This window comes from Ambystoma mexicanum, chromosome 6p, assembly GCF_040938575.1.
Source record: "Ambystoma mexicanum isolate Mex_15411 chromosome 6p, UKY_AmexF1_1, whole genome shotgun sequence".
In the NCBI taxonomy this organism is placed as follows: Eukaryota; Metazoa; Chordata; class Amphibia; order Caudata; family Ambystomatidae; genus Ambystoma; species Ambystoma mexicanum.
In genome coordinates, this window is record NC_090935.1 from 692,570,066 (window position 1) to 692,593,108 (window position 23,043).

At 42.5% G+C, this 23,043-nt stretch overlaps 1 protein-coding gene across 2 annotated transcripts in view; it reads right to left on the reverse strand.

Moving 5' to 3' along the window:
* EDIL3 (EGF like repeats and discoidin domains 3) overlaps positions 1-23,043 on the reverse strand; it is a 1,821,558-nt gene that overhangs the window by 509,136 nt on the left and 1,289,379 nt on the right. For both annotated transcript variants that reach the window (XM_069627581.1, XM_069627580.1), the window contains one exon: positions 9,404-9,559. In XM_069627581.1, the coding sequence (XP_069483682.1) occupies positions 9,404-9,559 (156 nt within the window). The remainder of the gene's footprint in view (positions 1-9,403; positions 9,560-23,043) is intronic.

Consider the following 23,043-nt stretch of genomic DNA (forward strand, 5'->3'; position numbering starts at 1 on the left):
AGTGCAGAGCTGCTTAGTGGGAGAGGCAGACTTTGGGCACATCCTCTGACAACCTGGCCTGCAGCTTTCTCCAAAGGCAATACAGAGTCGCTATCCAATTGAGGAAGAAGGCCTATATCCAAGTCTGCATCTCTGGGGCCACTAACAACACGGCTAAACTTTTCAAACTCTGCAATGAACTAGCCAATCCAACTGCAATCTTCACTTCTCCTCTGCCATCCCTGACCCTCTGCATAGGACTGGCCTCTCACTTCTTAAACAAACCTCAGAACATCCTGTCATCACTCTCCTCTACACCCTTCATTTCTCCCTGAGCCACTCTCATGCCTACCTTGGCCTCCCTCTCCACTTCTCTCCTGCTCTCCTCTTTCTCTCCCATATCGCCGGATGAGGTCTCTAGACAAGTCCTCTCTACGAAAGTCGCTTCCAAACTGGTCCCCCCTGCTTTTCCAGAATTATCAAGGACAACATTGTCTCCCTTGCTCCAATCATGGCTGAATCCTGCAATCACTCCTTTGCCACTGGCTCCTTCATGCCACTGCTCAAGAACTCCCTTGTGCACCATATCCTCACAAAACCTTCTGATGACCCCCCCTGCCCAGCTAACAACCACCCTATCTCCATTACTCCCTTGATGGGCAAAATCTTGTAGAAGCTGCTCCACAACACTAAATCTGTTGGTTGTCTCCATGACCACCAGTCTGGCTTCAGAGCAGCTGCGGATACTGCACTTCTGAACACTCTTGAGAACTCTCATATCTAAATTCCAACTCTCCTTCCGTTCTCATCCTTCTTGACCTTTTATCTGCCTTTGATACGGTCAATCATGCCACCCTTAGTAATCTGGCACTGTGATATCATTGACATCACAGACCTGGCAGTGGACTGGTTAAACTTCCTTCCTCTCTAACCGACCAAACGCAGTTCAACTGGGCCCTTTTCTCTCCTTCATCACACTCTCTTCTTGTGTCATCCCTCAGGGTTCTATCCTCTCGTTGTGGCTTTTCAACATGTACCTGGTCCCTCTTGTCCATTTGATGTCTGCCTTCTCTCCTCACTTCCAGTGTTATGCAGATGACAAAATCTATCCTTAAAACATCCCTCCACTGCCTCCTCTTCTTCCTCTCTCATTCCCGTCTGTCGCACAGCTAGTCAGGCATGGTGTGCTGTCATGGGTTTTGACCCATGTTGAATCAATAGACTGGGTAGATGTGGGGATGAGCTGTCGCCGCCCATTATTCTATCCCAGAACAAAGTAAATCAATAGACTGGGTGAATGTGGGGATGAGCTATCGCCGCCCACATTCACGCCAGAATAGGAGAACTGCGCAGTTGGCACGAGACCACTCCAAAGATACAACCTTCTTGTGGGTAATTCATTTTCTAAATCCCAAAAATGGTTGCATTACCAGTACTCACCACTATCAGAAAGCCGGTGTTTTAAAACCACCAGACTTTTGTGTAAAACTGAACAAATGAAACAAAACCAGACCAAGGAAAGACTTGCTAAGAGGTGGATACAATGTAAAACTATATTCTGAAATGACTTGAAGGAAGTAATTATTTAATGTATATGTAAAAATTGTCAGTTTGATTTGAATGTAGAAAACTGGGAACAGAAAGTGACATTTAGCTGAAACCTGGCTTAATGAAACTGAATTCTGCCTGACAACTACCCCCAACAGGAGTTGATACTGGATCAACAGCTGTGTTCCCAGGCCGGGCTGCCAGGCCTGGCTGCATCCTGAGGTCACATGGCCCTGTTGATTGGATTAGGGGTGGAGCAGCTGGGGACTACAGGGAGTTGAACAAAGGCCTGTCCTGGACTCAGGCAAATGTTATATTGGGGGGCCGTAAAATGGCTTCCTCTTAGGGGAAACTGGGAGGGGCAGTGCCTCTGCTAGCAGCTGAGCTTGGGGGAAGTGGATAAACCAGTTATTTCACCCTGTGATTTGGGAAGCCACACCCCTTTTTGACCAGGGCATAATTTTAAAAAGATAGATAACTCAAAGTGCAGACTTGTCAGAATTATATAAGTTATATCATTATTTTTGTGATTTTTCTGTGAACATTTTGAGATGCGTTAGGACCCTGTGGTGTATTCTGGGGGGTTGCTAGCGGAAAATAGGGTCTCACTCCAAATGTCTGCATGTTAAAAATCTGACACTTCATCAATTAATGTCCATACTCCTTGCACACATGTGTGTAAATTTGGGTAAATGTCCGATATTGCAAAACCAGTTAAAAAGCGCAAAATGTTGTCATTTTTTAATGCAAGCCCCCAGGAAGATCAGAGGCGGACAAGCATGGACCATAAGGAATATATAATGTGCACATGTAATTTCAACAAATTGTATATCTGGGAAGGATGTATTTGAATCAAATATAGATTTGTGGGCAAACTGACCAGGGGAGGATCCTCTGACCCATAAAACCTACAGTATACTCTGACTCACATTTCCTTCCCCCAATCATGGGAGAGGGGAGAATTGGGCCAATGACAAGTAGAGAGGGGCAGGCTTAGATAGGCCCAGGCACACACCAATTTTCAAAACACATTAAAAGAGACTGCTGGGACAGGTAGAGACATTCAAATCCAGTTGCTGCGGAGCGTTTTGCCGGACCACACAACATCCAGAAGATACCAGTTCCAGACTGACTCCAGCTACATACTTCAGAACCTAGAACTTATACTTTAGAACCTAAATCAGAGGCCTAAAACCACAAGCTGAGTTCTCTGCAGCAGGCATAAAATCATTGCAAGCTACTCACAGCCGGGCGAGCTGCTTGAATCCCTTGTCAAGAACTTTTGCCAGGACCAGTGCAGAGATCCAGGAGCCGTGCAGAGACCGCTGTATCCGGACAGACCAGACCAGAGATCCAGAGTGACCCAGACCGCTGTGAACAGAACCAGAGAGCTGACCCAGATCACTGTGAAGTGCCGAGACCAGAACCGGAGTCCAGTCCAAAACCTGACCAGATCCGTGGCGAGGCCTATTTCAAATTTATATTGTGAGTACCTAGCAGAACTGTGCAGATCCAATCTCTTAGTTAAAATAAACTAATCCAAACTATTTTACCCTAAGTAGAACAGCCTCCTAGAAATCGTGTCATCTGTCATTTGTAAAGCTGCACAACTGTCACCTGTCAATTCTGAAGCTGAAAGCTGTCACCTGTCATTTTGAGTTTACTTTAGACCCGAAAAACAACCTTTATTTAATCGTCCGTATCTCTGGAACCGTTTGCGATAGGATAGAAATTTAGCTTTCCTCTGAAAGCTTAGAATCTCAGCTTTCCAACGAACCTAGAACCGACTTGCTACTCCTTATACTTTTGCCATAATCACGATTCACGCACTCGCGAATTTTACCGCGATTTGCAATTTGGTTGAAAATCCAGCCACGTGTAACCATCAGCAGTCATTTCTTTCCTTGCTAAAAATTCGTTTGCCTCTTAATCACCATCTCTGAATCATTGCTAAAGTGAGCCTGAACTCATCCCAAGTATCTCTCACTCACCCTGAACCTCCTAAAGGGAATTAAAAGCATTTTCAGCATATTTCTCACTTCATTGCCACCACATTCAAAGCACTTGGGCCTGTGTTTTAAAACTCATACCGGTTTTCTCTAAGCTTGCTGGGGGGGAACTGAATTTCGTATTGTATTTGATTGCATTCCTGAGAACTGTGTGCTCCTCTTTCCATCTACTTCCATGCCTTACATTGCATAGGGGAGGGGGGTGAATTGCCAGAGAAAAAGTGATTATATTATCTTTTGCTAAAATCATCTCAAGTATTTCTGTACTGCATTTTATTCCTCGTTGCTTTTCCCTTGAAATCATAAAAGTATTTTTGCTACTTGATCCATCCTATACTAACTCCTCATTGATTATAAAGAAGTGTGCTAGTGTCAGTTTACCCATTGTTGATTAACATTATATTTATAAGGGCGATATCGATTATTAATTTATTATAAAAGCGTGGTATCTATATTTTGTCTTATTTCTCAAATAAACCTTTTAAACCTGCAAAACAGAACTACTTCTTGGCTCAGTGGGGTCAGGGGGATTCTAAGAGAGGGGTGTTATATAGGGGTAGTCATCCAGAACTCATGAACTGGACATAAAGATATATCAATAAGGGTTTCCATTCAGTATCCCAGACTAGGCATTGACTTAGCTGTAGTGTTGAATTGAATCTTCTTACAGTGCTGCAACAATCTCTGCCTTAATGCCTTCTCATTAAGTCACCAGCTCCCTTCTTCCCACCTACCCCCTGGCCTCCCTCCATGTGCCCACCCTTACTCTCTTGTGAGGCAAATGCATTGTTGTCATATTTAACTCCTCTCTCTCCTTCTCTCCTCACATCATAAAGCCTTGCCAAGAAGGCCCACATTCCAGTTCCACCTCCTCAGAGGCATTCTACCTTTCTGAAGCTTACCCCAGAAACTCAATGTCTGCAGAGCTCTGGTCTTCTCTAGGCTGGACTACTGGAGCAGCCTTTTCTGCAATCTGCCTAAATCTTCCCTTCGCCCCCTCAACTAATATAGAATAGGACTGCAAGACTTATTCTTGGCATCAAGCCCAGGGATTGCATTACTTCAGTCCTATAATCTCTCCACTGGCTTCTGGTTATGGTGATATGATATGGCATTTGTAACGCGCCTATACACAAGTGTTTCAACGAGGCAGGGAGGGGGGAACAAGGGGAGACAAACATCGATCCTACTAGGCCAGGTGTCATTCAGATCGCGCAAGTGCATGGGCAGGGGGGACGGGAAAAGTGCACGGGTTAAAGGGAGAGGGGAAAGTGCAGTACAGGGTTAATAATGAACAAGATAAATAATAAGGGCCAGCTGGTGGCAAGTGCAAGATAAGTGCAGACAAGTGCTGGGAAGGGGGGCTGTAGGGATCCAGAGACAGTCCCGCAGTACAGGGGTTGCCAGGAAGGCAGTGCAGGGGAGAGTGGCTGGGCCAAGGACCGAGATTGGTGAGTGGCCCAGTTGCTGATTCAGTACAGTTTCAGTGATTTAGCAGGGGAGAGGGAGAGAGAAAGCAGAAGCAAAGAGGAAGGTTTTGAGGTGCTTCTGGAATCAGAGATGGTTCTCCTCAAGTTTCAGGGAGGCAGGAAGGCTGTTCCAGAGGGAGGCCCCTGCTGCGGAGAGAGATCTCCCCTCAACTCGTTGCTTGGAGAAGCGGCTGACCATGAGGGAGTTGGAGGCGGAAGAGCGAAGTGCTCGAGAAAGGTGATATTTAGGAAGGGAGAGTTGAAGTTAATTTGGCCCCAGGCCCCAGAAGGCCTTGTGGACAATGCAGAGGGTTTTGAAGTTAATCCTCGCAGCCACAGGGAGCCAGTGTAGCGATTTCAGTCCTGGAGAGATACGGTCCCTAGGCTTGAGGCCAAGGACAAGTTTCGCAGTCCTGTTCTGGATGAGTTGCAGAGGGCGGAGAGTTGAGGCAGGCAGATTTAGATAGAGGCTGTTACAGTAGTCCAGCTTCGAGAGAACCAGGGCTCTAGAGACAGTGAGCTTCTGGGGGAAGGAGAGGAAAGGAAGGATACCTCTGAGGAGGTGCAGCTGGTAGTGTGACTTCTTAGAAACATCAGAAATGTGAGGAGAGAAGGAGAGTGTGGAGTCGAAGATGACCTTGAGGTTTTTTGCATTGCAGGTAGGAGCAGGAAGAGGGCAAAGAGAGGCCGGCCAGAGAGCTGCAGGGAAGGAGGGAGTGGGTGTGCCAATGAGTAGAATCTCGGTCTTACTGGCATTAAGGCAGAGGTCGTTGGCGGAACACCATTCCTGGATAGCGAAAAGACAGTCAGAGATGAGGGAAGGAGAAGAGGAGGCTGAGGGTCCCTGAAAATGAGCTGGGTATCATCCGCATAGCATTGCTGTGAGGATCAAGTTCAAGACCCTCTGCATCATCTACATGGCTTTCTGGGTCCTGGTCCTGGGTCCTGCTACATCGAACTCTCTCTCCCTACATACCTCCTTGCTAGAACCCTTCGGTCTTCTAGCTCCAACTCTTTGCCGATCAGATGTTTCTCCAAGCAGAGTGTGGGGGTAGATGTCTCTCTTCTGCAGGTGTCTCCCTCTGAAATAGCCTCCCTGGCCCTCTCAGACTTGATCCAGATCTATTTAAGTTGCAGAAGCATTTCAAGATACTCCTCTTCTCTTCCTCCATCCCTATCTCCCTCCCTGCTAATGTCCCCCTCTGCCTCATGTTAATTGGGATTTGGCTCCATCTGATTCATACAGGGCACCAGACTCTTTCTGTCGAGTCTACCATTGAACTGGGTCTCTCCTGACCTCTCCCATTAACCTGCACTTGCCTTCCACGCTCCATCCCCATGCACTAGCCTGGCTGGGCCTGCACCCTTAGGAGTCCATCCATCCACTTCCTTGCACTTAGCACATGGACCTTCTTTCTCTGCACACTCTGCATTCCCTTGGTACTTGCCCACCTCGACCCACCTTGTCACTCGCCGAGCCCAGGTGCTCTCTCCCCCCCTTGCTCCTCCACAGCATTGTGCACTCGCCACTCTGGCCTGCACTTCTTTTCCCTTCTAGCATTAGCGCATTCCACTCTGACTGGCACTCCCCTGTTAGGGAGAATTCTCTGTTTAGGCTGAATTTCCTAACCTAGTGAGTCCCCCAGCAGCTTTGCTGGATTTCTGGAGTTTGTTTTTTTCCATCCTGCCAAGAGTGGGACTCTTTTCTCCCGCTTTTGGACATGTATGTGTGTAATTCCTGTGAATGTCAATGTGTTCTATGGGCTATGGGGTCTTTTACTCCACAGGGTCTCATATGTTTTTCTATGTGTGTTACACCGCACCCTATGTGCCATAGCACTGGGGTGTCCTAGCGGACACCCACCATAGACTCCATACCCGGGGAATGACTACTGTCTCCCCGGGCATGTAAAGTCACCATTGGCTTTACTAGACCTAAATTTACTAACAGAACTAGTACAAACCATCTTATTGTGGATGTACTAGTAGGGGTAATTCGATTACTCCTGGATCTGTTACTCGAGGGGGCACTGTCCCGTCCCCCCTCGTCGAGTTTTGGCTGGTGGCAGTGGAAACTACTTGTTATGTTCGACCCCGAACATAACCCTATGGGATTCGTCCCATTGTTGGAGATTGATACTTTTCCTCGTTAATCTCTAACGTACCACCGGTCTACTTATCGTAAATAAGTTTATCGGATGGTATTTTCTGCCAGAACTCGGTTTTTAAAATGGCGTCTGTGTTCGTCTCTGTGACTCCTAAACCAAAGGTTGAGCCCTTTGTTCCACTTTTGGCGGGCTCTGTACAGAGACCCTCCAAAGTGGTGCCATTCTGTCTGGGTTACCACAAGGGTGTGGGAGGGGGTTTAGGCACCCTGGACCGAGTTGCCTTGCCAACTCCGGTCGCACTCTGAAGTGATTGGCCCAAGTGGTGAGCCTCCCCGCTCACCACTTAGCATGTGTTGATTGACAGCTAGGCTGAATGAATGGGGGTTTTCTGCATAAAAGCAGGGCTTTTGGGACTGGATCTTCAGAAGTCGCCACAGGACCTAAGAATCTGACGAGGGTAACGCTGAGCCGACCTGCACGACGACACCTCCGGTGGAGCCCTGCGGAACCGACTCACCACTTCCCGACGACAGAGGAGATTTCCCTGCCGGAGAGTCTCTTCCCCTGACTGGTGGGAACAACCAGTCAGGGGAAGACTGACTGGTTGTTCCCACCAGCTTTTTATTCACCTCAGGACGCAGTGGTCGAATTGCCCGTGCAGAGCACCTCGGTAACCGGATAGCCACTACCCCTGTACTGCGACCAAAATGTGGTGCCTAGTGACGGAGCACTCCGCGGCTGGTCTCTTCCCTGGTGGTGCACCGGACTTCACTTTTCTTTGACGACGAGAACATCTCTATCTTGGCAAAGACCCACGTGCATCCACCACCAGGAACAACTGCCCCGCCGGAGCTGCCCCCCACAACAAGGTACCGTGTCCGCCTGGCCTCCCTTTCGATCGGTTCGAGTGAGGTGTCTTAATCCTCTCCTTTCTGTTGGGTCGCCTCCAAGCTTTCTCACGTATTGTTCTGAACTGGTTCAATCTGCCGATAACAATTTGCCACAAAGACTCGAACGCATTTCCACTATAGACTTTTGGGACATATCGCCTTGCCTCTCTCTGAGTGGGCCTGGCCTCTGAACTTTATGATCTATTGTGATTCTTGCCTTCTTGCCTTGCATTTTTCCCGTGAAGTATTGAACTGTGTTGCTTTCATAACCTGCCTATTTTTCTCTCCCGTCCTAACTAATATTAGAGTGCCATCTACGTTGAGGCATACACCTCTGTCTGTAAATAAGTGGTGCCGGTAAAACCTAGACTTGTCGAAATATTGCTAGGGGGACTGATCGTTTCTTCTTCGTAGAGTAATTGTGTTTGATTTGTTTGCCGTGATAGTGCCATAGTGTTTTAGATAGATGTTTTGTTATAAATAAATACCTTAATATCTTTACACTGAGCCTTGTTGCGTGTTTGCTTGTCTTACTGTGAAGAATTGCCCTATCTTGTATACTCCACATACTGCTTAACTATTCTTGAGAGAAGTCTGACTGCTCAGCCACAGCTACCAACAGTGAATCTGTGTGGTGCAGACTGCTACCAAGTGGGTTTACTGCCAAACACCTGTGGTCCTAAATCTTTTGCAGTGGTCCCAGAGGGAACTGCACAGGTTTCCGCCTAACACCCCACTCCCTGCACTGCTTCGTACCACACTTGCATGATCCGAATGACACATGGCCTAGTAGGACCGTTTTTTATTTTTATTCTTCCCTGTTTGCTTTCCCTCACTTGTCTTGTTGCGCCTTGAAACACCAATTGCTGAATAGGTGCATTATAAATACCCAATAAACAAGTACATACATACAATCCAACCGAATAACACTTTCATACGTGCTTAACATGCTTAGATGTGTGTGTGTGTGAACCATTGCATGGATATGTTGTGTTTCATTGTAGTCTGAAATAAACTGTAGTGTTTTGATGTGACTTCCCCAGCATTGTGAGTTACAGCACCATATGTATTTTCAACCTTTCATTATTTTAAACACTACAATATTCTTTTTCTTTTCTCAGTTTGTGGGGTGGGGTTGTACTTCTAGCAGGGACATTACATGTGTGGCATTCCTTCATAGGAAAAGAACTACTAAACAAAAATGTAAATATCAATTAGATATCCTTACGCAAAATACACCATTCCTGAATCAGATGACAAGATACTGCAAGGAAATGCTTGCCAAGATCCTGATCTTCTGTACTTTGAAATATGTGCTTAAGTGAAATAGTCTGAAATGTATTGCAATCATTCTTTGTCGAACGTTCACTGATGTTATAGTATGCATGACTAAAACTTACCATATCTTCTTTGCCTCCTTTAACTTTATATGTTGCCCACGACTTTCCATCATTGCTATATGCAATTTTATACGATTTGATGTATTCTGGACTTCCAATCCTCTTGGCTCCTTGCGTTATTACTCCAGTCACTCTCATTTTTCTTTGCAGGTTAATCTGGAAAAGCATAATGAAAAGTTGCCAAGAATGCTGATACATCAGGCTCCTCATGTCATTGCCAGTTACTTCCTGAGACTTTGCACAACCTCGCGAATGCCATAGAAACTGTCTTCAGGCAGGGTGATGATAGAAAAAGGGATTCTACATTCGCAATGTCCTTGGTCACCGGCGATTACCTCTAAATAAAAGGCATACGAATGTCAGGACACTCATAATTTCAGGAAAAACAGTTCGTTGCATTGTTAGAGTGCGTGTGAACCGTGCAACTAGTAGGTAATCAACACAAAGAAAAACACAATCTCATTCCACAGCACACACGTTCGGAATCTGTGCATTAGCATCAGACGTGTTGTGTGCAGTAGGATTGTACTGCATGCAACATCTGCCTTTGCTTTGCAGTGCCCCGCCACAGCCAGGCACCAAACGCTGGGCGGTGCACACAGGAACGTTTCAATGGGAAAGTCGTCATTGTGCGGTCCTTCCCTTGCACTCATTGCACAGAGGCACGTTTCTTTTTTTTAATCTCTGGCCTCGTCTCAGCGATATGGACCCCGCTCATTCCTACCACATGGCGATGGTAGTGCTGGGCCCTATCATACATAAAAAAGGCAAACTGCAAACATGATCTGTTTTCTTAATCTGTAGTCCTTTCTTGCTTTTTGCATCTCAAATAAACACGTTCTGGAGATGCCAATAGAAACATTAAAATATGATGGTCATACATGGTTTTAAAAGTTTATTTAGTTTAGATGCGAGCTTATCATGTAGTCACTTAATTTATTAAAACGAAAACAAGTATTAATGTCTGTCTTCTCCCCCAGCTGTGGACTTAGTCAATGAGTCAGTCTTTGGCTGAATACTCAATAATCTATTGACTGAGAAGTGAGTGTGAATTTTCAAATCAATAGCTTTACAATGTCATAAGAAGAGCCAACATCCTGGAGACTACAATCAGAGGTGTTGCTGGGGGTGGGGCTAAAGGGGCTATAGCCCCTGGGCTTTTGGTTGTAGCCCCGGATAGAATCTCAGGAGCTACAACCAAAAGGCTACCTAGCCCCGAGTCCCGGCAGTCCCGACATTAGCGTAGCACTGGATCTTTTCCAGACCTAGCAACACCCCTGCCTACAATCAAAGCAAATATAAGGATTGGACCAACAACATTTAGAATGGATCTCTTTGCAGAATGAGTGGAGATGGTGGTGATGTGTTCATGCAGTGGGGGAGTTACGTTGTGCTTGTCATTCCACATAAGTGCACCATAAGATCATTCAATGTGAGATTTCTAATGATTGAATTGGTGGGTAGCATCTGTGATGGCAGCCAAAGCGTGTTCTCATTCAAATGTAAATGATCTCATATATTTTAGAGAAGAGATTTTCTTTGTTGTTCAGAGGCCGCAAAACCATGCACCTGTCCAGAAGTATAATCACAAAGAATAATCTGTTACCTTGCAACCTCAGAGGCATTCAGTACACATTACCAATACAAAATGTCTGACGGCAACTGCATCATGAGCCTAATTTGCAGAACGTTTAGCTCGGAGCAAAGGGACATTGCGCTGCAAAAGAACCCTGTGCACCCAGTTAAATGGGCCTTAGTGTTCTTTTGTGCGAATTAGGACAGGTTCAAAGAGTACTTTTGCAGTGCAAGGTCACTTTGCTCCGTGGTAAACGTTCTGTGAATTAGGCCCATTGTTTCTCAGGTCATTTCGGGTTGGTCTGCTCCCTAGATTCCTGGTGTATCTCTGAGCCCCCTCTTCTGGCAAGTAAAGGAATTACACATAGTGGTAAACTCATACAGACCCACCACCTGTGCACAAAAAACTGCAACGAGTGATGGATGTGTGTCAGGGAATGTTAGAATCAAGATATGTAATGCTGCTTTCAGAAACTATAGACAGGGATTTTTGTCGTTTTTCCCAGGTTTTCAGGTTTTTCTAGGAATGCAGACTAAGTGCGCGGTCAGCTGTGGCTGGTGTTCTTTCTCAGAGACACACCACTGTATGATATAGGGCGTTGGTCCATTTTTTTGCCCATCTTTCATATAGCCTCAATGTCCATTTGTATCAGAGGTTCATCTATTTTCGGGTTCCACATCGTTTAGATTATTACAATTGCTATTGTCAACATTTCCTCTTACTTCTGCTTTATTTATTGTGTTGGTTATGTAGCAGCCCAACCCGAAAGGCATCTGGGCGCTTCTTACATAGAATTATACATTGTTTGCATTGGTTACATTTGTACAGATATATTTACAATATATTTACAATTATACATTTTGAAGTTTAGAACATTTTCATAGTCTCTAATATACAGTTATATAGAACCAGTTATGTACAGACTGCAGCAGTTAGTTACATGAGTTCGATCTGTGTGTGTTTTAGAACTATCATTTCTGTCTGAACCGGCGGGGTTTGAGCTGCTTACGGAAAATCCAGAATGATTCCTGGGCTCTGAGATGGGTTGGTAGGACATTATTTTTATTTGCTGTGTTTGAGGAATATTTTAAACCCTTGGATAGACTCATGGTGGGTTATCTTTACAGATCAGTGTTTTAAATGACTCTGGGACACATGTATATGGCTACAGCAGGGTCTTCTTTAGATCCGTAGAATGACTATAGAATCACCCGGTCCCTGTACATTATTAAATATGCTTCCTTAATCTGTCAATCAAAAACCAGAGAGGTTTGGGCAATGGAAACCGGATGGCAAATACTGGTATTGAATCACCATTTTCCTTGGGTCAGCTCAAACAAGTGGTATTTGGTATCTTGAAAAGTGTTTGCACCTGGGTCACTCAGTGTCATTTTGGTTGTATTTAACAGTAGTATATTTCCAGGACAGGGAAAAATACATTTTTCTCTGTCAAATAAATCTGGGGTCTGCAATTTGAGGCTTGCCAGATGTTTTTCATGATACATCCAATGTTCCCTCATCATTGAATTTGATGGCAAGTGCTGATGGGAGTTCCAGTCAAAAGCATTTCGAAAGCCAAAGGGTGTAGACCCGTGACATAGCTGAATCTTTGTTTTTTGGCAATGTCTCCATCAGGTTTGTTGAGGTGTTTACTGTACAGTGCTTGTTGGAAGAGCATTTTGCCATAGCCAGGACATCCGCCTGTGCCACAATTAATTTAAGCTTTGAATGTTCCTATGCAAGAAGGTTTCCAAAGAACACAGTTCACGAATGTCCACAAGTCATCACTGACTACCTGTGAATGGATAATGTGACATCTCACCTACCTCTTGTACTGCTGAAGTGGCATATTGTTCTGCTCAGTGGCATATTAGTTGGCCGTCAACCTTCCCAGAACTTAGCTAGAGCAATGTGGTGTGCATCCGTTTTTTTTTGTTTTTGTTTTTGTTGCAGATCCAAATAAAGATTTGAAACCCTAGATGCTTTAAGAATATTCATGCAGCATAATATGCTACACAAAATGCTAATATATATAAAATTTACCATCAGTTTTGATAGCAGCACTTCGTGACCCACAATGTTAGCAAACAACAGTGAGCCTATTTTCTTCATGTATGCTGCGAGGGGTGTTGATTTTTGACAAATCGTTAACTCAATTATATTGATTTCCTGGATGTAGCTTTGTTCCACCTGTTTATGGATTAGCACATGAGTCTTTACCAGTCCAATGTGGGAAATAATCATTAATAACCACAATAAGTGGGAGTGTCAGTAATATACAAAGAATGGCATCTCCTTTCAAACTGCATGCTTTGCCACCAGGAAATATTGTTCCATGTCTCCCATCTCCATTTGCATTCACCAAAGAATTGACATGTCCAATTATAAACCGTTCGAGATTAAGGTAAGCAAAGAGCATTACAACTTGAATTTGATTAACGTTAGACAAATAATGTATCGTCCATTTCTTTGTGAAAATTCTAACAGAAGAATTTAATTTCAAATTAAGTAATCAAAACTACATTTTGTTGCAGGTAAAGGCATCCTCTTCTGGATCACCACAGAATGTGCTCAAATGAACAGTCAAGTACACAGCGGACATTATGAAACACTAATAGGCAGAAGGCTCTTATACATTATAAGATCACTGTCCTACTGATAGAATACATTAACGAATGAATGAAGTTAGAGGTCAATTGCAAGTCCACCAGAAGTGGCAAAAAGACTGTAACAAATGGCTTTTGTTAAATCACAAACCATCTGCTGCTAGAATCACCTTTGCACCCTCTTCAATGTGAGTCTAGATCTAACCCCTGAAAATGAGAATGAACTCATTAAGCTGTTTGATAGTACATTTCCATATGTCCAAACATCTTTATTTTCACTGTCCTTATTTTACTGCTCCGGCCACCACATTTTATTTGGAGGACCTCATGGAATGGTTGGCTTTGGTTGTGGGAGTGAAGGGTGCAGCCACCAATAGTTTGCAACTTTTCTTAAGGATAGTGTGGGTATGCAGACTAGGGTTTGTTTACATTGTCTATAGAAACTTACTGTGTCCTGCTCTGAAGTCATCATTATCATTCTCCCTTGTCAATAGTTACCATTATACAATAATTAAAAAAAAGAAGCTGCCTGCTGTAGACACATGCTGATAATCAGCTGCAACCAATTGTCATGGATCCAAAACGTGCTACAGCCTGTACAAATGATGTAATGTAAATAGAACACATATTTGCTAAAAGGGCTTGGATGGTGAATTAAGATATCCATGTACAATGTGCTTTTCCAAACGTCGTTATAAGAATGGTGGAGAACTATGAAGTGTATGTATTTAAAGACAATGAAACACATGTATTATAAGCACAAGACAGCATACACCAGGGACCTGCTTTTCTTCTTCTGCACACCATGTGAGATTTACTATAGTGTATGTAAGTGAAAGCCTGGCCTGTATTATGGGAAAGGCATAGGTTTTAAAAGCATGTGGTAACCCAGATTTCCATACAAATAACAGATATACCAAATGCATCTTTCGGTATATAAGTACGCCATTTCATACAAGTTATTTGTAAGTAAGGTTCAAATTAAACTGTGGCCCTCATTCAGAGGTTGGTGCTAGTCATGGCGCTTTTAGCGCCATGACTAGCACCAATACCGGTACCGCCACTGACTTGGTGGTATGGGGATTTACCGGTCCAGTCCGACCTTGGCGGACCGGTAAATCCCCATTTGTAAAGCCATTCCCATTCCCATTTCAGCCCCCATAGGGTTCAAAGGGAAGGGGGAAGGCGTCAATAACGGTACCGCAATTTGCGGTACCGTTATCGACCACAGTATCCCTTTGCGGGTCCCGTCCTTAATGCCTGGTAACACCAGGCATTAAGGGAAGGACGCGCAAAGGGACCTTGGAATAGTGCACAAAGGGATTACCGGCACAAGTGTCATTACCGGTGCCCAGTATCCCTTTGCGCCCACCTTGTAATGAGGGCCTGTGTCTTCTTTTAAAAGTATTCATGGAAATCAAACTGTTTTGTGAGTGCAGTAACTAATCCACGTGTTAAATAGACTTACATTACAGTTGCAATAGGGAGAAACATTTTACCATTTGAAACTGTATTTGAAATACAGAGTCCCGTTAAGCACCAAATAAGTGCAGGTCTATTATCTGAATACTTGCTTTTGGTAGCTTGGGGCAGGCGCAATGGATTGTGAAGTCATGAGTCAGCCACCTGTCAAAGCCAGGCCTCTTGTCCTTTCATCCGTCATCTGACAAATCCATTAAGAGGACTGCACCCACATGGACATGTGCTTATCTCAAGAAAAATACCGAACAAGAACATCCAGTACAATGTCAGAAAACTGAATTCACATCCCCACTATCAGTTTATAAGGGGGGTTGTTTTTTTTTCAGCGCTAAACTTCAAATAACTTGATTCCACTTCGTTTTTGAATTTGGACTTCTAGCTCAGCCATACATTATAATGGATTGTTCATTCCAAGAGTCGTGTATTCGCACTTTTCAAGTGAATAATTAGGGGGACTTGGGGCATCCATGTGCAGAATCAATAGAAACAAAACCATGTGCATTTTAAAGTGTGTTATAATGTCAACACCTTTGTTTCTTTATAACGTGTTAAGCAGAGGAAAATGCCCCGTATTTTAAGACTAAACATGATACATTAATAGATATCAATAATCAATGCATTACATAATTGTAATAACTTTAATGCCACCAAAGTGTATAATATGTTACAGATGCAAGTCCTTTTTACAATATCAACTATATCTGTCTTAATGAAGTGAAACATTCAGAACAGACATTATTGGAATAAATATGAATGTGTGACCAAAATGGAACAGGACCATCATTTGTTACATGTATACATGTTAGCCCTGTCAAATAAAGGGTTGTTTTCTTTGGGAGTGTGAACTTAAGGGAACCAATTGTTAAGCTACAGCCAATCCTAAAGTGTGATGGTAGGTGACTGTTCGGTTTGATTTAGCACCTGTATAAACCCAAACCCATAAAAAGTAGAGAAAGCTCTGGTATTCTGGAAAGTCTGCAGATAGGGAAACACTGCCTGAGGATAAGTGCTTAAGTGGGATGGATCATTTATTGAGGTGATTGAATGACTCCCTTTGATGGAATTATTAAGAGGATGCCTGAAGTAGAACATTTCCTAAATACGCTCTGATTCTCTAAAAAGCATTCCCACACAGAGGCCGGGAGGCATAGCTGACTGTGTAGAACTGCCTTGAGTTGTGAGATTCCATGTTGGTTCTGAACAATAAATACAAACCCAGAAGTGAGTATAAAAGTCCCAATGCAATTAGACATATGTCCTCGTCAATCATGTTTCTGCTAGTCCAATGAAGGGGTTGGGACTGAAAGGGAATTCACTGGGGGATTCATTTAGAAAAGAATAACAACTGTTTATTGGCTAAACGACAGTTCAACCTTAACAATAAAATCACACACAACAGATTAAACAAGATACAAAAGAGGAAAAAGAAAAACGAGGAAAAAAGAAAAAATCTGTTTCCAATTCCCACACTAAAAGAATCAAAACAAATACACCATTAGCTATATTTTATTAAAATTAGAAAAATATACACATAAAATAAAATTCTAGTCTGTCATGGAAAAATATTTAATTTCTCTATAACATACAATTCCAGTGAATTTCAAAAACGACTATTGCAATAAACAGTGACCTATTCATGCCATTCAAACATAGTTTCCAGATATATTCAAGATGTAACCATTTCATTTTATCTAAGTGTCTCATGAAGAACGTTTGAAGCTTATTACCAAAGTTGTTACAATGAACAATCAAATGTTCCAATGTTTCGATCAAATCTATGTCTCGACAGTAACAACAGGAAATACAGTTAACATCTTCAATATTAAAACGCTTCTGTATTTCTCGGGTCCTATTAATGCTCCATCTGAATCTAACAAAATGTTTTCAGACTCTTGGGCAAGGGAATAACCTCCAAAAGGCGGCCAATGTGCTGACAACCTTATGCTCGAGACAAAATTGGCTCATGCTCTTCTGGTCGTGAAAGTCATTAGTTAAAGTGCTCCAGTAAAACTTTATCAGGTTATTTTTTACTTTCCCAGAGTACACTTCAGGTCTTCAGTTTTATATCCAATTTCACTTCAAATGCTTTCACATTTAAATTTAAGATCATAACTGATTCCACCTTTTTAAATATTAAGATTTTATTCATGTCCTCATATAGTGAATGAGCACAGGGAAGAAGCAGTTTATAAAAGCAACCTAACCACTTCCACCTAACGATGGACTGAATAGCACAAATTCCAAGGTCAGATAAAATGCTGTGGTAGGGCCGGCATTAGAAATTCCCAATACTCTAAGCCATATTTTGCTTTCAAATTTCTGTAAAATCGGCAAAACACAGACTGGATACACCTCTACGCCATAGAATAGTTTTGGAACGGCAGGTGTTGTGTAATATTTCAATAGCAGGATCTTTAAATGTTTACAATATTTATGTTTGATTAATTTCATCTGTCTAATTAATAAGTCTGATTGATGGTGGTTGAAAATACTGGTCAGGCATTGTTTGTTATGGGCACCTAAGATATAAAACCCTATGAAAACAAGATCCCTAACTTTTCCTAATTGGCATCCACCCATATGCCAATTATCTTTCACCAAAGGATTATTTTGCCTAGAGGTTAAAATATTCTTTTTTCTGGGCATTCATTCGCAGATAGTTGCTTCCTGCGTACCCCTCAAACATGGTAAGCAGTCTTTGTAGGCCCATTACAATGATGTCAAACAAGAGAAGGTTGTCAGCATAGGTGACCCATGAAGGCCTCAGATGTCTGAAACTTGGGGAAGCCAACGCTGTGCTTTCAATCACTTCTCCAACATCAGATACATAAAGGTGAAAAGGCAGGGTGTCAGAATTGTTCAGTCGATCCTGAACCTGAGTAGATTGATGTAATTGAATAATGTGTTTCAATAAACCTGGAAGAATGCCCCGATTATCGAGTTTCCACCACAGTCTATTATGACTCACTAAATAAAAAGTGCCACTTAAGTTAATTGAAGCAACACGTATTGCTTTATGGTTGCACTCTATTACAAAATTGTGGAGGCATTTGAGGGGGTATTCCTTCAAAGTGGTCCCATGTAATTTTCTGAAACCTACCTGACACTTTTTTAACCACCCTACTTCCTTAGCCCAAGGCTCAAGATGATATAATAATATGGAGCAAAGATTTTGCTATCAGAATCAATTATTGACATAGGACGGTAGTTCCCTGGGTCACTATGGGAACCACATTTGTGTATCGGTATTATGTAAGATAGATTCCATGTTAAGGGAAAGCGGCCACTTTTCATTAAATCATTAAATAAAAAGGATAACGTGGCCGCCCACGTGCATGTATTGCCTTTAAATAGTCTGTTTGAAAGGTTGTTAGGACACAGTGCTTTGGTACCACTAGCTTTAACAATTATGTCATGCAAAATGTGGGGTGAGAAATCTATTGATCAATGATTGTGATTAACCTCCAAACTATATGCCTCAGATGAAACAAAAGGGAATGCCTGGTCCTCTGCATACAGTTGTGAAAATTGCGGTACCCACTGGGATTTGGACACAGCAATAGTTTAGGAATGTTGATGGATATGATTCATTAATTTCGCTAAACACCAACAATATGCAATTTAGTCTAGCTCATTGAGTCTAGTGCAATTTTTATATTTTGTTCTGATCTTAGTCACTGTCTCCATTTCCTGATTTTTTGGAAGGGCCTGTTTTTTTAATGGCCTAATGCTAGATCTCACTTCTCTTTTTTTTCCGCTAACACTGAATCATATTCATGAAATTTGATACATCTACCATTCCCCAAACCAGCCGGTCTACCCTCCTTGCCTAGGTTTGCAACTGTAAAGCATCCCATTTTCTGTTCTTAATGTGTTTTATGTAAGAGACACGTTTGTTGTTGTATCTTGTAATAGTTATTCTGTTCCAGCTCAATCTATTGTCTTTGAGGATATTTAAAGTGCAAAGGACGCGTGTACTCGTCCTTTTTACATAGACTTCAATAATAGCTTGGCACTTAAGGGGTTAACAGCACTTCAGAGCATTGGGCTATTTTGTGCTCTAAATGAAAATCAAAGTCACAACTAAGAAAACACTGGTCACTTAGAGAGGTGGAAGCAACACTGAGGTTACTGCATTTCTCAAAAAGTTGTGCAACCGCAAAGATGTAGTCCAAGGTGGAGTTGGAATTACCTCTAGCTTTCCTGGAATATCTCCTATAAAATAGCCATTTAATTTAAAGAGACCCAGGGAACTCATACTACTCATACTACTCAACCATCTAACACTGTTTTGACTTTTGCTCTTTGGTTTCTGGCTCACCAGAGTCACTGCATTTTCTATTTTCCCTGTTCCATACGTGGACATCGGAATTTAAGTCTCTAAAGACATCCCTCATGCCAAAACATTTTGACCAGCAAGATACTAATTTCTTCCCCCGCCAACAATGTTAATTTCCATTGCCAAATAGCATTTAGAGTCTTCAAAGATTTTAACTTTATGGAAACCACGCCTCAATTTGAATAGGCACATGACCACGCCAGATGGGTGCCTCATCTTGCCATTTTTTGGCACAAAACATTTGATAACTGTCCAAAGTAGATGGAGTGATGAGCCAATGTTATTTGATGCTAATAATGTCGGAGCGTACAAACTTTTTCAGGTCTAAGTTATTAAAAAAAGAAATATGTTCACTCGAATTCCACACCATTATTTTTAAAGGGAGAGCACTAGCTAAAGCTTTTTTGGAAATGTAGAGGCAGTATCAGTTGTTGTAAGGGCCCCAGCCAGCCAAGACCAATCACGATCTATAGATCCACCACTAATGATTAGCTCTGTGTTAATAATTGAGTAAAAAGCATACTCACTGTTCTGCTACCCTTGTTGTTTGTTTTCACTGTCTTTGTTGCTATTTCCCCCTGTTCAGTAAATATGAAGCCCAATCTGCGCAAATTGAATATTTCTCATGTGATCAAATCTGCGACCAGATTGGAGCCTACATGTATAGTTACTGTACTAGTACATGACCGCTCGTGAAATCAATATCTTTGGTGCTAATAATTGACAGGTTAGGGAGTTCTGGAAAGACAACCAATATTGCAGACCTATTAAGAGCAAATAGGTAACCGTTCTTAAAAATGCTCTTTATGATAAATGTGTTAGGGCTGGCCGTCTGTGTTGGATAAGCAGTCACTATAAACTTTGTACCTATCCTGCCATCCTTCTTATCTTGATTTTCACAAGGTGCATTCTAATAGAAAGCATCTTTTACATAATCACCCCTTAATACACTGTAAACTTATGATTCGCATTATTATCAATTATACATTTTTTAGAGGTGTGCATTAATGACTGAGACCGCAGTTTATCATGGATAGAACATGCTTCAGGGTCTAGGGCAACAGAGCTTTCAAGAGTTCCTGGACTCTGGCTTCTCTGGCTGTCTTTATGGACAGAAGGACCTTCTATCCTTATGTTCAGTTGAGCCCTCATTTTCAGGTCCTCCAATTCTCAAACGGCATAAGTACTGTTCCGAGAACAAAAGTAATCAATGTGAAGTATGGAACTGAGTGGCCGGGTCCATTCCGCATTCCATTCTACCAATACGTCTCAATTAAGTGATGTAATAAAAGGCCTTTGAATACTAAGAACTCTATTTGAGGCAGTTCTAATAGTTTGTCAGTACTTAAATCAGACACTAGTCATAGGAGCAGAAAATATATTGTTCCCAACATCTTCAGCAATTTTACGCCTGATAGTATCTGAGTTCTGGCCTATTATATCACACAGTTTTGTAACTATGGACTCATGAGAATTATTTGTAACTGTATGATAAAGGTACCCATTATAGAATGGTGAGGTTGCTATCTCGTGTTTCTTCCATCAGAGGTCAGAAACTGTTTTAGAGGAGTTGTACACTTGCAATTAGCCCCTGCATTAGTTATTGGTTCTATCATAGTAGCTGTGTTGCAAAACACCTGTAAGGAAGGCATGGTATTAACAGCAGACACAGACACAATAGATACAAGTTTCAAAAAACCTTTATGTTGTATTCGATATGGTTGGTAGAATACCAAACTGGCCCTAACTCTAGAATGGGAGTAGTTTCGACAATTAAACAAATAACAACAAGTACAAGTCAGTCTAGTCAAAATAAAAAAGTCCTATACTAAAACAGAATTAAAAAAAATAAACTAACCTTGCCCTCCTTCTCAAATGACAAATGTGTAAAGGCAATATAAAGAGGAAAACATAGTCTCTCAAAAGAAATGTCAGAATGACTTAGGTAACAACTCCCTTCCCCACATTCAAAAGCACAGAGTTTTGAGAGTTTCTTAAAAGGAAAGGTGGTTGGCATAATTCTAGAAATCTGGCACAATTTGGCTTAATAGCACAATTCAACAGTTCAGGCTTGGCCTTCACGCTTTTGACAGTTCAACAAATTCTTTAGGCTTGGTCCGCCTTGCCACAAATGCGCAGCTCAACTCTTATCTTGTACTTTACCGCAATGCAACACAGGCTTCCCTCTGCAGGGCTTGAGCCTGTCTTTCCTTTCAAACATGACTTTTATTTTCCCACAGTTAAACAAAGGCTTCCTTCCATCGGCTCTTTCTTTTCACACTTTTGTAATTTCACTTCTTACATGGGTCTCCCTCTGCCGGGATCAAAACCTCTTTTCCCTTTGTAGGGTTCCCTTCCCCAAGTTTTGTTCAATGCAATTTTTATCTTACTTTACTTTTACTCTCAAAGTCTTTTGAAATTGCAAGAATTTTATGCAGACCTTTGCATGACAACTTCGACCTCTCTTTGAACAATTTAACAATAGTCATGAACTCTCGACACCAAAGCTTCTTGGTAGTTACAGTTCCTTGGAATCATCATTTCTTTACTTTGCCCTCTTGTCATGCTTAAAGTTTATACTTTGCCCTCTTGGCATATTTAAAGTTCATATACTTTCATTTAGGCTCACAGTTAATTTATCACCTTTGTTTCCCGCCTGTAGCACAACATCAAACACTTTACAGAGACTTTTGAATGTGTGATTCCACCTCGCAGGACCACACTGTTACTTTGTATACTCTCATCACAGTTCAGCAATTGGCTTTTATGTTACCCATTTATTGGCACACACGAAACATTCAACTCTTGTTACAGTTTAATTTGCCTTTCACACAAGAAACCAGGCTTTTGTTGCCTTCGAAAACTGGTTGTGTTAATTGGGTTTCTTTCTTCAACGCCTTTCAAGTAGAATTCAAGGACATTACCAATACCTCCTCTGCTCCTCCCCGAATTTGTTGTTCACCCAGGAGTGGAGCAGGCCACCTTGAATCACTTAGGTATATCATTTATTCTCAATCAGTTTCAGTCTTGGAATGCTTACGGCCTTCCAAAAGTATGGAATTCTGGCCTGGCTTTCTCACTTTCTCCGCAAGTGCGGATCAGCCCCATTGCCATCCAACTTTGATAGCCTGGTTTGAATCATCCCCGAAAGAGCTGTTCCTTCGCGTATCCAGCCTCGCTCAGAGTTTGCCTGTGAACACCACCTTTTATCCTGACAGGGAGTGTTAACAAGTGACAGGTGTCTGACTCTGCCTGATCTCATTAAAGGGGCAGAGCCATTGGAAGTCATTATAGGTAATCTTCTTGGCCTCATTTATCAGCTTTCTCGGCTCAGTAGTGTTGTCAGTGTGAAGTGGTGAGGAATTATGGGAAGCTGTAGTTTCCCATAAACAGGGTAATTCATAGAATTTTGCACAAAAGTGGCGCACGCGGCTGGCGCACAGTGTCCCCGTGCGATACACTGCGCCAGCCGCGTGCGAAAAAATCCATTTCATCGCACAGCGTATTCATGGATTTTAGCCTCCAAAACCAGCCGTGGCGCAGAGTGGCACAGCGACCCTGCAGCAGCACCAGTTACGCCCCCAAGAACGCCCTCGCGCAAGGAAAAGCCATCAAAATTCCCAATTCATCGCAAGAG